The sequence below is a fragment of the Podarcis erhardii genome (genome assembly GCF_964252035.2).
Source record: "Podarcis erhardii genome assembly, chromosome: 1".
Classification (NCBI taxonomy): domain Eukaryota; kingdom Metazoa; phylum Chordata; class Lepidosauria; order Squamata; family Lacertidae; genus Podarcis; species Podarcis erhardii.
The window spans coordinates 18,353,800-18,367,712 of record NC_138497.1 but is presented as its reverse complement, the minus strand read 5'-3'; the positions used below and the strand labels follow the sequence as shown (position 1 = coordinate 18,367,712).

The 13,913-nt window shown below is 41.8% G+C and overlaps 1 protein-coding gene across 3 annotated transcripts in view; it reads right to left on the bottom strand.

The window, feature by feature from the left end:
• SETD3 (SET domain containing 3, actin N3(tau)-histidine methyltransferase) overlaps window positions 1–13,864 on the bottom strand; it is a 48,227-nt gene extending 34,363 nt beyond the window's left edge. Inside the window, exons 1-3 of one of the 3 annotated variants that reach the window (XM_081861688.1) lie at window positions 13,747–13,864; window positions 1,463–1,572; window positions 1,063–1,155 (exon numbers count right to left, since the gene is read on the bottom strand). In XM_081861688.1, the coding sequence (XP_081717814.1) occupies window positions 1,063–1,155; window positions 1,463–1,565 (196 nt within the window). In that variant the 5' untranslated portion in view covers window positions 1,566–1,572; window positions 13,747–13,864. The other 2 variants (XM_081861689.1, XM_081861687.1) reach the window with 2 other exon arrangements.
• Window positions 13,865–13,913: the final 49 nt, after the last annotated feature.

Below are 13,913 nucleotides of genomic sequence, written 5' to 3'. Positions count from 1 at the left end.
GAATCATTATGAACCTACAGATCTTTCTCCAAGTAGGCGTAGGATAAGTCTCACAAGCTAGGACAAACAGGAGAAGTGGTAAAACTGTAGAATTCCATCAGAGTGAGAAGAGTTAGAAATGGCAGAATTATTTACTGTAGCTAGAGATACAAAAGGTTAAACATTCCTAACAAGGTTAATGAACTGTTTCTTAACATTATTTTACTGCAATGTTATAAAACATGAGGAAAATACTTTATTGTATAAATGTGAACGAGGAAGTGTCTACAGCAGCACTTTTAGATTTTCTACCTTTTTTATTTTATAAAGTTAATATGCATGTGGAGCTCAGGCTAAAACAGATTTTCTTTTTACCATGTAGAATAAAAGCACATACAGCCCACATGTGCAATTCAATAATTAAATTTTTACTGTGATGCCACAAATAAAGGGGAAGAAAAAAGCATAAACAAAAGGATTGTTTCTAGAAACAAAGTGCTGAGTTCCCTATGGTGGTCACTTGCAAATGGGACTGCCCAATTTTTGGTATCTATTCAAGCATTAACAATAATCTTAACAGGAAATATCTTTTCACTTGTTTTAAGATGTTACGCAAACATAACCTACCAGGTTAAATGTGACTAATGAATCATCCAATACAAATTATCATTGCAGACACTGCAAAAATAGCAGTTGTGGTGTCAGCACACACACAAAGAATGTAATGACTGACGAAAGACCAGCTATTTTGTGTTAAATAAGGGGAATGCTTACAAATAAAAAGCATTTAGCAACTAAACAAACATGCTTCACAACTAAATATTTATAATACTTGAAGTGGTCCCTGAAAGTTCAACACTCAGGTGCTCTGCTCCACTCTACAATACAGACTAGTCTCTGTTCAACACTTTTGCAAAGGAATGAAAGCTCAGTCTTTTTGAGAATACTAAAATAAGAAATATTTGTGACTCAGAGTGTGCTTGGAATTTAATTAGAGTCTTTTTTAAAAGACAGAAGGCAGCAAAACACAGTGCCAAAATTACTTCTGACCACAAGCAATTAGAAAAGCCATTTCTTGTTTACCTTTCTGTTTTTTACGGATTCTCTCAACAAGAGCTCGGATCTGTTGATACTCTTCCCACTCCTTTCCAGGACCTGGAGTTGGACTGCTACATTCTGGAAAGATAAACAAACAAAAAATTATTGCTCACTGAAATTTAACTTTTCTCCTCTCCTTAACATCAAGAGAGTATCATAAATGGATTTATATGTTCAATTTCATAACTTCCATTTGAACTTCAATACTAAAAACATATGTTCACTGAAGCCATGAATATTTTACAGGAATAGAGGGGCTAGAGCCTGGATAGACTTTCCTTTCCTAATTTAAATACTGAATAGAAAAAAATTCAACCCTGCCTATTTTCCACATGAACTTATAGAGATCACCCCCTTTGCTACAACTATGGTACAACATACTTACTTTGTAATAATTCACTAATTAGATTCAACATTTCTTTTGGAGAGACTGCTGCCGTGGCTCCAGTGCCTGACTTCTGAGTTTTCACTCTGCTTTTCTTCCCCATCTTCCAACTAAAAGAGAACAGTAGTTAAATAAGCAAGGAGTTTCTTTTACTACTTATGTTCTCTTTCTTTCTATTTTTACGATAGATTCAAATATATTGAATGCTGGGGAGGTGAAGATGAGCAAATATCTGAAAGGCTTGAAAGAAAACACCTGATACGCTGTAAAAAATTACACCTGTGAGCTTCCGCTCCCAGATCTGTTTAGGAAGGTCCTCCAATCCAATGGAGCAGATTGCATGAATGGAAGTCTGTTCTGCTCAAAGAACTTAGGTGCCACTACTTTTCTATACCATCCACTTAAACGAGTTCTGTTACTCAAGTGTATAAGAAAAGCATTCCCATGTATAACTAAAAACACTGGTACCATGTAAGTCAAGTTAGCATAAATGTATGTATACATTTATAAAAATATACACATTTTAAAATGCTCAATAAATTGGATTTGATGCTAGCTGCAATAAAATGTTTTATTTAGAACCTATCAAAAAAGAACAGCTGACTTGCTTCCTGTTTCACTTATTTTGATGAGGGCTGGTTTGTTGAACAAGGTTAAGTAGTGCCTACCTGTGCAAACAGCCAGTGCCAATTCTTAAAATGTTTTTCTCTGCTAGCTGGTTTTAATATATCGAAAACATAAATTTCTGGAAAACCACAGAAATTTTCTCCAAGGGAGAAACTGTCAAGTGCTGATGAATATGCTTGGTACATGCAGCAAAGTCGCATTTCCAAATATAGAGGATCCAATGAACTTGGCACCAAATAGCATGCAAGAACAGTGGCAGCAAGAGTTTAACTCATCTCCCACTCTTAACTCTTGTTGGCAAAGATCTCATGTTGTGTTCGACTTTGAACTTCTGTTCCACCAAAATCTTTCCTTAAAAAAATAATAATATATATATAATTTCTTCCTTCCCACACAGTTTTAAACAAAAAAATGTGCACCCAATACTTTCCTTCAGAAGGCACTCACTTTGCAATGAATAAGTTCATTAGTGCATGATTTTGCAACCTTAACACCCTGTAACCCTAAAGTTAGATTAATAGGATTAGGAAAACTCTGCAAACATGTTGCTCTCAACAGAATGCTTTAGGACTCAACGGCTGCACAATCTATTAATTGGTGCAAACTTAAATATTCCAGAAACGTGATCAGAAAGAATAAGGAGAAGATCTCTATCACATAACCAAGTCTAAGAATTTCTAGCTAACTTTTATCAGATTTCTTATTTAAAACATGCCCATAAACACATTTAAGGTATTGTTGCATGCCATCCCAATCTCCAAGCGGTGTGAGATTCCAGGGGTCCCAGGCACTTACCCGGGGTTTGTGTTTTCTTTTGGAATGAGACACTTTAGAGACTGTTGAGTCTTTATGATATCTGTTTAATTTACACATATACGCATGTGTATATGCGTACCTCTACGATGGAGAGGTTCACAGCATTAACCTCCCAAGTAAGTCCTGCTTCTCTCATAGCCACAGCCTTGGATTGCAGCGGAAATCAGGCCTCTCTCTCTCACTGGACTTTTGTCTTTCTAACAGACAATTGAGGGAGGGGAGGTCTAACCCTTTGCCCTCTGGCACAGAGCCACTCCCTTTGTGGGCCATTACCAGGATGGTCTGGCTATTCCAGCAACTGAATCCATGCTGGATCCAGGAATTGGAAGGGGGGCTCAGGGCATACAGCCTATCTGCTGCAAACTCACAACAGTATTTTAACACTATACACACAGTACAGTGGTGCCCCGCAAGACGAACGCCTCGCAAGACGGAAAACCCGCTAGACGAAAGGGTTTTCCGTTTTGGAGGCGCTTTGCTAAACGAATTTCTCTATGGGGTTGCTTCACCAGACGAAAAAATCTTGCGAGTTCCCGCGGGGTTTTTTCGCTCCCCCCCCTTTCCTAAGCTGATAAGCCGCTTAACAGCTGATCGCTAAAAGCCGCTAGACTGCTAATAGCGCTAATCCGCTAAGCTGTCAATGGGCTTGCTTCGCAAGACGAAAAAACCGCTAGACGAAGAGAATTGCGGAACGGATTCTTTTCGTCTTGCGAGGCACCACTGTATTATTTCTGCAGCACTATCCACAAATAATGACAGAACAGATCCGTACCCTGAGGGTTTTACAATCTAGGATACCAGACAGACAACAGAGAGAGGGAAACAAACGGAGCCAGGATCAACAGGGAAAGGATGTGATTACTGCATTTACATGTACCGTATTTTTCGCTCTATAACACGCACCTGACCATAACACGCACTTTGTTTTTAGAGGAGGAAAACAAGGGAAAAAACATTCTGAATGAAACAGTGGATGTATCATTTTTGTGCTTCATGCTGTGGCCACAGACATGTGATCTGATGGTGAATTTGGGGTGACCCAATGCAAAAATCCTGAGAATCCCTGTGCATCCATGCTTTTTAACCACGTTTTTGCACCATTGCAGCCCCAGGCAACAGTGGGTGCGTGATTTTGGGGGGCAGGCTGTAGCCATGGACATGCTATGTGCTCTGATGGTGAATTTGGGCTGATCCAATGCAAAGATCCTGAGGATCCATGTGGATCCATGTTTTGTAACCACGTTTTTGCACCATTGCAGCCCCAGGCAACAGTGGGTGCGTGATTTTTGGGGGGCAGGCTGTAGCCATGGACATGCTATGTGATCTGATGGTGAATTTGGGGTGACCTAATGCAAAGATCCTGAGGATCCATGTAGATCCATGCTTTTTAACCACGTTTTTGCACCACTGCAGCCCCAGGCAACAGTGGGTGTGTGATTTTTGGGGGGCAGGCTGTAGCCATGGACATGCTATGTGATCCGATGGTGAATTTGGGATGACCCAATGCAAAGATCCTGAGGATCCATGCTTTTTAACCACATTTTAAGTGGGGAGGGAAGGAAAAACACAGAACGGACAAGGAGCACGAGAGGGGTGTGCAGAGAAGCAGCTGGCTAAGAATGCAGGAGAGGGGTATAAACGGGAGGAAAGGAAGGCAAAAGTTTTCCCTCACCTACCCACCCAAGCCAGCCAGCTCGAGCGCTCTCTCTCTCTCTCCCCCTCCTGCATGTTTTCAGCAGCACGGAGCACAGCCTGGAGGGGAGGGGCTTTCCCTGCTCTTTGTTCCGTTTGAGCAAACACAGCAAGGAAATAGAGATGGGTGGGCAGTAAGACCCTGAGGCAGAATGCAGGAAAGCAGCCACTTCCTCTTTTCAGTTTTCCCTTCTCCAAGACGCACGATTTGATTTTTTTTGCCTCCCCTCACGCCATTTGGCTCCAGGGACCACACATTCGCTCAATAACACGCACAGACATTTCCCCTTCCTTTTTAGGAGAAAAAATCTGCGTGTTATAGAAGGAAAAATACGGTACTTAGGATAAGTTACACTACAGCATGGAAGTTCTGCCAAGACACCTGAAGTCTAAAAATGAATTGTGTCATCACACTTCTGGCGAGTTGCTTTTTAAAATGCCAACAACTCCCAACTGCTGTTGCTATAATTTAAATCAAAAGTACAAGAAATTTCTGCACAGTGAAATACTATCCTCTAACAGGAATCTCAGAACTATTTGAGTTCACTGTGCTACAGTGGTCACTTCTATAACACAGAAAAAAGGAAGAAATAATTTTCTTTGGTGCAATGCAAAGAAGTTTAAAAAACTGATTGATTTAAAGCACCTAGATTTTAATATTATTATTATTAATAATAATAATAATAATAATTTTTATTTATACCCCGCCCTCCCCAGCCAAGGCCAGGCTCAGAGCGGCTTACAAGCAATAATAAAAACAAGTTAAATGATTACAACTTAAAAACAACATTAATACAACATTAAAATATTGAAACATTAAAAGGTATTGTTGCATGCCATCCCAATCTCTAAGCGGTGTGAGATTCCAGGGGTCCCAGGCACTTACACTTAATGGAGTTAAATGAATTATAATAAGTGATTTATATCAAGTTTCCTATTCTGCAACTGTTAAATTTTCTTTCTGTAGTATAAAATAATATTTGCTCATAAAGGGTTGTGTCCAATTAGTGTCCATTGGAAGATAAAGATTATTTCCCTTTTAAAGCTGTCCATGTTGGTGGTCACTACCACGTTAGCAAACTCCATGGTTTAACTATGCAGTTTGAAGAAGTATTTCCTTTTGTCTGCCCTGAATGCCTCACTATTTAGTTTCACTTGATGATCCAGGGTTCAAACATCAGGAGAAAGAGAACCTATTCTTTTCCCCCCACCTCATGCATAACTATACTTTTGTAACGTGTCCTTCTTGCTCACTGTAATAAAACAGAATACTGTACATGCTGCAAACTAATATTTATGATAAGAACCCAAAGGCATACTTGTCTTTGGAAAAAACCTCTAGAATTGACTAAATTAAACCAGTATCAAAGTGGATGTTAGATGAAATCTTTTTAGGGGAAATAAAGACAATCATCAACAACAAATTCCAAATCCTCTAGATATAGCCAATAAATCTCCAACTCTTTCCCACACATTCTAACTTATTTCAAAATCCAAACTAGCATATTTCAGTACAAGATCAAAATAAGATCACAATTTTACAAATTGGCTTTTAGCAGTCCAAGCTCATTTGTAAGAACTAAGCAAAGCAAGTTTCACTGCAGAAAAGGTGTCATTAAGGTGTCATCTGAAAGTACACTCAATGGGCAAGATCCACTCGTGCAACAGGACTTCTCCTTCCTGTCTTCCCTTTGAAGCCACCTTGGGGGGAAAATATTGCCCCAGAGGATTCTACAAAGAATGCTTTGGGGTGCACAGAGGGCTGGGGTGGAGAAAAGAAACTTAAGCCATGTTGCACAAGATTTGCATTGGGCAAATTAGGCAGGTATCATTAGATGTCATTCCAAAATTGTCACTGTTCATTTAACAGAAAATGAGGTTACATATTATTTTGCAAATACTGCTGAGAGCTAGGACAAGTTATGTTTTGAATCCTGACATTTTTATGCCTGTGGGAACAATATACAGAATAATCCTTTAAAATCTCAGAAACAAGACGAGGGCTAGGGAAACAAGGAAACTGCCAGTGAAAGCCCTTCTTTTGCTCTTTAGCGAAACATGCTCCACTTCTAGCTGCCTCACTTTTGACCAGATGCCAGTCTAGTTCAGTACTCAATTGTGACCTGTTAGATAATCCTCAGAAGTCACAAGCAGACGTCACAAAAAACCCATTCCCTTCTCGACCCCAGCATTTGATCATTAGAGGTGTACTGCCACTGAACACAGAGGTTTTATTTCTTGTAGCTAAAAGTCACCAAGTCTACTTGAATTTGTAACGGTCTGTTAACTTTGTACCCTACTACTGCAGAGAAAGCCAGGAACTTAGGCCACCAGTAACAGTCGGTATGTTTTGCAATGTCCCAAAATTAGTACTTGGGCTGATGTAACTGATACAGCAGTGAAGCTACTTTCCTTCACAAAGCAACTGCCTACTGACAACAGACTGCATCAGAAACTCTTGCCTTATTTGGGGGCTCAGTCTTAGAAGCTTAGAATCTCAGTCTTAGAATCTTAGAAAGCTCCAAGGAAGTAAAGTCCCTAGGGAGTCTGTTCTACTATGGAACAGATCACATTCAAAGAAAGACACGAGGATGAACACATATTCTACTTGTGAAGAATCTCTGTGCTACTACAGCAGCAAGAATGTTACTTGCCCCAAAATGGAAAGAAGCAGAAGTCCCAGCAAAGTAAGAATGGATACAAAAACTTATGGAATATGCAGAAATGGTGAAACTTACTGGAAGATTAAGAAATCAAGATCACAAACTTTTTATAAAAGAATGGAAATGGTTTATTGAATATTTACAAATAAATTGTAAACAGATAAGAACACTGGCAGGATTATTGTAATAACCTGCAGTTTTATAAGAGTATATATTTAAAGTAGATGAATAAATGAGCAAATTAAGTTAATTTGGATATGCAGAAGATATTAAAAATAAACTTAAGGAACTGCAGAAAGAGGGGGAAGGAAATCAAGTTTTGAAATGTTAAAATGATTGTAAAATTAGTGAAATGTATAAATCTGAAAAGCATTAAAAAAAACAAAAAAATTGTGATTTAAAGCTCTGATTTTGAAGGGCTTTAAAATATGTTGTGCAGCTCTCTAGTTCAGACCCCAAATTCGTGGAAGGTTCTAAACTGTGTACAGATTATCTGCCCAGAGTGGCTGGGGAGGCCCGGCCAGATGGGCGGAATATAAACAATAAATTATTACTATTACTATTAAAACAGAGCTGGGCTGCATAACCCTGCTTCTCCTTGCATGTTTTTCCCCCCACATAAGAAGACTGAATACCCAAATAGTACTTTTATCTTACAAAGATAAATTCTACTTGTGTTAGCTATCACAGTAGCATGGTTTATGACTGTTTGCCTGTCAACTGAACCATCTCCCCTTTTAAGAACTTAAACCAATCAAGAAAAATTAGGTTTCAGCAAATCTATGTAGCAAAGTCCACAACAACTTTCAAAGAAAAAGCATTTCTCTTGTTAAGTTCACACGCTAGAAAACTATGACATCTTCCTGACATTTAATTACAACATGGTGTATCATGTTTTGTACATGCAGTTTCTCAACAATCATTAAAATTAATTGGGATTCTGGACGCATGTGGGTTGCAACCAATTTATGCTAATAAAAAAATATACCTACTCAAAGTATATTATCAATTAAAAGAAAGTGAATATTAATTCTGTACTTAATTTGCTAAGAGTCTGCAATTCTCCAGTTTCCTTGTAGAATATGGATTTTTCAAAGATATAAATGAAGTTGTACCATACTAGCAAGGAGACGAACTTATACTGGTGTTTCATTTTGAGATAGCATGTAGTCACACAAGCCTCTTTGCTGGCTTTTACTCTTTCACCATTTTGTCATACAAAGGCTTTCCATATACCAGAAGACAGAGTAAGATCCAATGGCAAACAAGCAGACTTCTGATTTGCAACAGTATTTCTCATTCCTTCTCCTAACTCCCTGCCATTCCCCAAACTCTCCAAAGCAGACTTTTTGGAGGAGGTGGGCAGCAGGAGAGCAAGGAGAAGTTCTCTTACGTATATGGAAGTCTGTTCTACCTGTGCAGAGACACCTTTGGATACAACCCAAAGAAAGGATCTGTAAAGCATATCTAATGCAAAAGCATTTAGCAAATTCAAATTCCTAACCTAACAGTCTGCCATAAACAATGAGCAGGTTAAATCATGTCACAGATACCACAAAACAAGGAATAGTAAAATGAAGTGATGGCTAGAACAAGCTACCCATTTTGCGGAAGCAGATGTTGTGATTCTGTGGCCCTTCAGATGTTGTTGGACTACAACAACTCTCATCATCCCTGACTATTGGGTATGCTCGCTGTGACTGATGAGTGTGGAGTCTAACAACATCAGAAGAGTCAAAGGATCCTCATCCATGTCCTAAAGGAAAATGATTCCCAAATGAGAGATGAAGCATAATGATGTTTAACAGTTTCTCCCCAAAAAGCATGAGAGCAGATCAAGGACATGCACAGCCTGGCATTCAAATCTTGCAATGGCCAACCAGCCTATGGAAAGCCCACATGCAGGGCATGAATGCAGTAACCCTCTCCCATTTTTCTCTTGATTTTTTTGCCATATTTTAATATTTCATGGTGAGGGGCACATCAGTTGGGTTGAACAGACAGGAAGGGAACCAAGATTTCACAAAATAAAAAATTCCTCCAAACTACAACTAAGATCTTAATGCATCATCAAGCCTCGTTAAATTTGTGTTCCGCTTTCCTCCCACATGAGCCACAAGTAGATTGCCTATCTTTCCCCCAGGAACTAACAACAAAGAACCCTTGGCACGGCAAACAGCATCACTCCATTACCCATATATGACTAGCCATATCTCTGCCAAGACAGTATTAAGCGGGTGGATGGATAAATGCAGTAAAAAGTTAAACCTACTACAAAAAAAGACTTTGAGAAGAGAGGAAACATAACTTCAGAGAAAGGGACATTAAATTATCAATGAATAAGAATGGGGAATTCAAGATGGAAGCAGGTGCAATCACACTACAATTAATATTTGCTTATGAGCAGGTTAAAGTAAAAGGGGGAAACTGTACATTCATTTGGCAGAAAAGGTCTGGAATCATATAATCATAGTTGGAAGGGACGCCAAAAGTCATCCAGTTCAACCCTCTGCAATGCAGGAATCTCAGTTAAAGCATCCATGACAGATGGCCATCCAACCTGTGTTTAAAAACCTCCAAGGAAGGAAAGTCCATCACCTCTTGTGGGAGTCTGTTCCACTGCTGAACAGCTCTGTCAGAAAGTTTTTCCAAATGTTAATTGGAATCTCCTTTCTTGCAACTTGAAGCCATTGGTTTGAGTCCTACCCCCCAGAGCAGCAGAAAACAAGCATGCTGCCTCCTCCATGTGACAGTCCTTGAGATATTTGAAGATGGCTATCATGTCTCCTCTCAGTCTCCTCTTTTCCAGGCTAAACATACCCAGCTCCTTCAAGCGCTCCTTATAAGGCTTAGTTTCAATACCCTTGAGCATCTTGGTTGCTCTCCTCTGCACATGTTCCAGCTTGTCAACATCCTTCTTAAACTGTGGTGCCCAGAACTGGACACAGGATTCCAAGTGTGGTCTAACTAAGGCAGAATAGAGTGGTACTATTACTTCCCTTGATCTGGACACTACACTTCTGTTGATGCAGCCTAGAATAGCATTACTTTCCCCACCTCCCCGCCCCCTGCTGCTGTATCACACTGTTGACTCATGTTCAGCTTGTGGTCCACCAAGACCCCATGATTCTTTTCACCTGTACTGCTAGTAAGCCAGGTGTCCCCCATCCTATATTTGTGCATCTGGTTATTCCTGCCTAGGTGCAGAACTTTACATTTGTCCCTATTGAAATAACATTTTGTAGCTTGCGCCCAGTTCTCCAAACTGTTGTGGTCATTTTGAATTCTGATTCTGTCTTCTGCGGCATTAGCTACCCATCCCAGTACTGTATGGTGTTATCAAATTTGATGAGCATCCCCTCAATTCCTTCATCGGTCATTTATAAAGATGCTGAACAACGGGCCCAGGACAGAACCAGGCAGCACCCCACTTTTTACTTTTTTCCAGGATGATGAGGAACTATTAATGAGTACTCTTTGGGTTCAGTCAATCAACCAGCTACAAATCCACCTAACAGTTACCTCATTCAAACCACATTTTACCAGCTTCCTCTTGAGAGTACCATGAGGTACTTTGTCAAAAGCCTTACTGAAATCAAAATAAACGGTGTCCACAGCATTTCCCCAATCCACCAAGTTTGTAATTCAATCAAAAAATAAATCAGATTGGTCTGGCATGACTTATTTTTGAGAAACCCATACTGGGTCATAGTAATCACAGAATCCTTTTCTAAATGCTCACAGGCCGACTGTTGAATCATCTGTTCTACGACCTTCCCTGGTATCAATGTCAGGCTCCCCGGTGAAGTAGTTACCTGGGTCTTCCTTTCCTCCCTTTTTGAAGATGGGGACAACATTTGCCCGCATCTAGTCTGTAGGGACTTCACCTGTTCTCCAAAAGTTCTCAAAGATAATAGACAAAGGCTCCACAAGTTCCTTTAGTAACCTTGGATGCAGCTCATCAGGCTCTGGAGATTTGAATTCATTTAAAGTAGCTAGGTGTTCCCTCACTACCTCTTTTCCTATCTTGGTCTGCAGCTCCCTCCTTACATTATTTATTCTGTTATCACCAGGTTGAGCATCGCTTTCCTTTTGGGTGAAGACAGGGCCAAAGTAGGTGTTGAGTAGTTCCGCTTTTCTCTGTCATCCAATAGCATTTCTCCGTGTTCCCCACACAGAGGACCTACCACGTGCTTGTTCTTCCTTTTACTTCAGACATAGCCTTTTTTATTCTTTTTAACTTCTCTTTCAAGCCTAAGCTCATTTTGCGGTTTAGCCAGCCTGTCTTTCCCCTGCAACTGTTGGCTACACGTGTATACTCCTCCTCTGTGATTTCCCCTTTCTTCCACTCTAGGAATGACCCCTAGAGTTTGTATAAAGTAAACTAGCATAAAAAAACAGAAGAGAAGAGAATTGAAAAGTTATGGCTTCATCCCTATGAATAGGCAAAAGAAGAATTATCTGCAAAAACAAGACAGACATTTAAAGAAAGGAATGGAAGTTGTGTATGAGACAATCAAAACAGTTGCATGGAAAATTACAAAAGAATTACTAATGTCAGTATGATTCCTGTAAGAGAAATGGAATTGGCATTAAGGTCAAGAGGTGATAAATGTACCATTGAGAAATTTAGAAAACAAGCAGCAAAATACTGGAACTATAGGCAATTTAATCTGAGAAAGATATGATAATCATGAAATTAAGCTGAATGCGCTGCAATCCTATACACCCTTATCCTAAAGCATGGGTAGGCAAACTAAGGCCCGGGGGCTGGATGCGGCCCAATACCTTCTAAATCCGGCCTGTGGACTGTCCAGGAATCAGCATGTTTTTACATGAGTAGAATGTGTGCTTTTATTTAAAATGCATCTCTGGGTTATTTGTGGGGCACAGGAATTCATTCATTCCCCCCCCCTTCAAAATATAGTCCGGCCGCCTGCAAGGTCTGAGTGACAGTGGACCGGCCCCCTGCTGAAAAAGTTTGCTGACTCCTGCCCTAGAGTAACCTCACAGAACAAAATGGGGCTTACTTCTGTGTCTTAGGCTGCAATCTTGAACCCACTAACAGGGGATAACACAGAGAGATTGCGAATTGTCAGGAAAGGGCAATACCCAGTGTTGTAAGATAGGAACAGGAAATAATGTTGACTAGTAGGGGAATGGTAACAAGGGGCCTGGTCAAGATTAAAGTAAAAGCAAAAAACCATCAAGGAACAATGAGAATCAGTGAAGTATTTATGACAGCCTCACTGTGTGTGTGAGAGGGGGAAAAGACATGAATTTGATTTAATAGACAAGATAGGTAAGTAAATACCGGGAGTTGCATGCATGCCGACAGCTAAGCCACATTATGACAAACAATAGGTAATATTTGGAAAACATCAATGCCAAAGAGACTGTGAGGCAACTGTATTACAGTGATAAGCAGCTGTCATAAAGGCCCCTGAAAGTAGTGTTTACCTGTTACAGTATTTATTAGAAAGGGAAGAGAGAGTAGAAGCTGAGCAGAAATGGTGGACGGCAGGAGGCAGAAGCCAAAATTGGGCATAGAACAGGCCAGGATATGAGGAGATGAATATGCATGGAGGAGGCCGGTGCGTGCAGCAAATGCGTTTGCGAAATGGAAGAGGCGGAGGGGCAAGGCCCTTAGGAAGGCTGCAATCCTATGCACACTCATTTGGAAGGACCGCCTTGCCCAAAAAACCCATGGGCCCGACTTAAAAATAAACCATGCGGGCGGCTGCAGGGGCGCATCTTCAGGATCCGTTGGAACTGATGAGCGCAACGCCTCTTCCTCCCCCCCCCCCCCCGTCGTTGAGATACGCATGTTTACTTCGGAAACTGGAGCGTGATGTTTTGTAGGATGGCATCGCACGGCTGGTTTGAAACACACGCATACACCCACACCCCTTCCGAGCCCTCTGGAAGAAAACTACGGGGAGGGGTGTGGGCCGACCCCGACTACAGCCCAGGGGAAGCGGCGGTGGCGGTTCTCCCGGACCAATTCACTGGCGCGGACATGACAGCGTGCAAGGAAGATCGTGTGAACGGGGCGGCTGACACGGGATGGCGCATCTAGGCGACCTCCTGAATCGCGTGTGTCGGTGTCCGAAGAGAGCAGCCGGCGGCGGAAGCGTCTTCCTCAGTGGCGTGTGAGGGCCCTCAGCCACATGGGGTTTTAAAATTTATTTAAATAAGAAAGACACAGGAGGAGGAAGGCGCCAGGGCCGGACTAGCCCCCACCCGCCTCGCCCTCCTCTGAGGCGACGCACGAGAGAGACGGGGTCGGGATTAGGCCTCCCCCATTTACCTTTTTTAGCGACGACAACACGGGGTTCAAAATCCTCTCACCGGACGGCGCTGCCCGGGGTGTGGAGGGGGGAGGGGAAGGGGGGAGGAGGAGGCGGCGGCGGCGGCGGTGGCGGCAGCGAAGCCAACCACAGCCCCGCCGCGCGCCTGCGCGTAAACACACACCTACAAACTCACTCAGTGGCTCTGAGGACCCAGCGCTGGTCCCGGCCCGCCTGCGGCCTCCCTCGCCCGCCCCTCCAGCGGAGCCCAGGCCTCCACCGCTGCCATTGGCCCGCAGTCCTCTCACTGGGGCGGGCCAGCCAATCCGGCGCGCCTCCTCTTCGCCCCCCCTCTCTCTCACA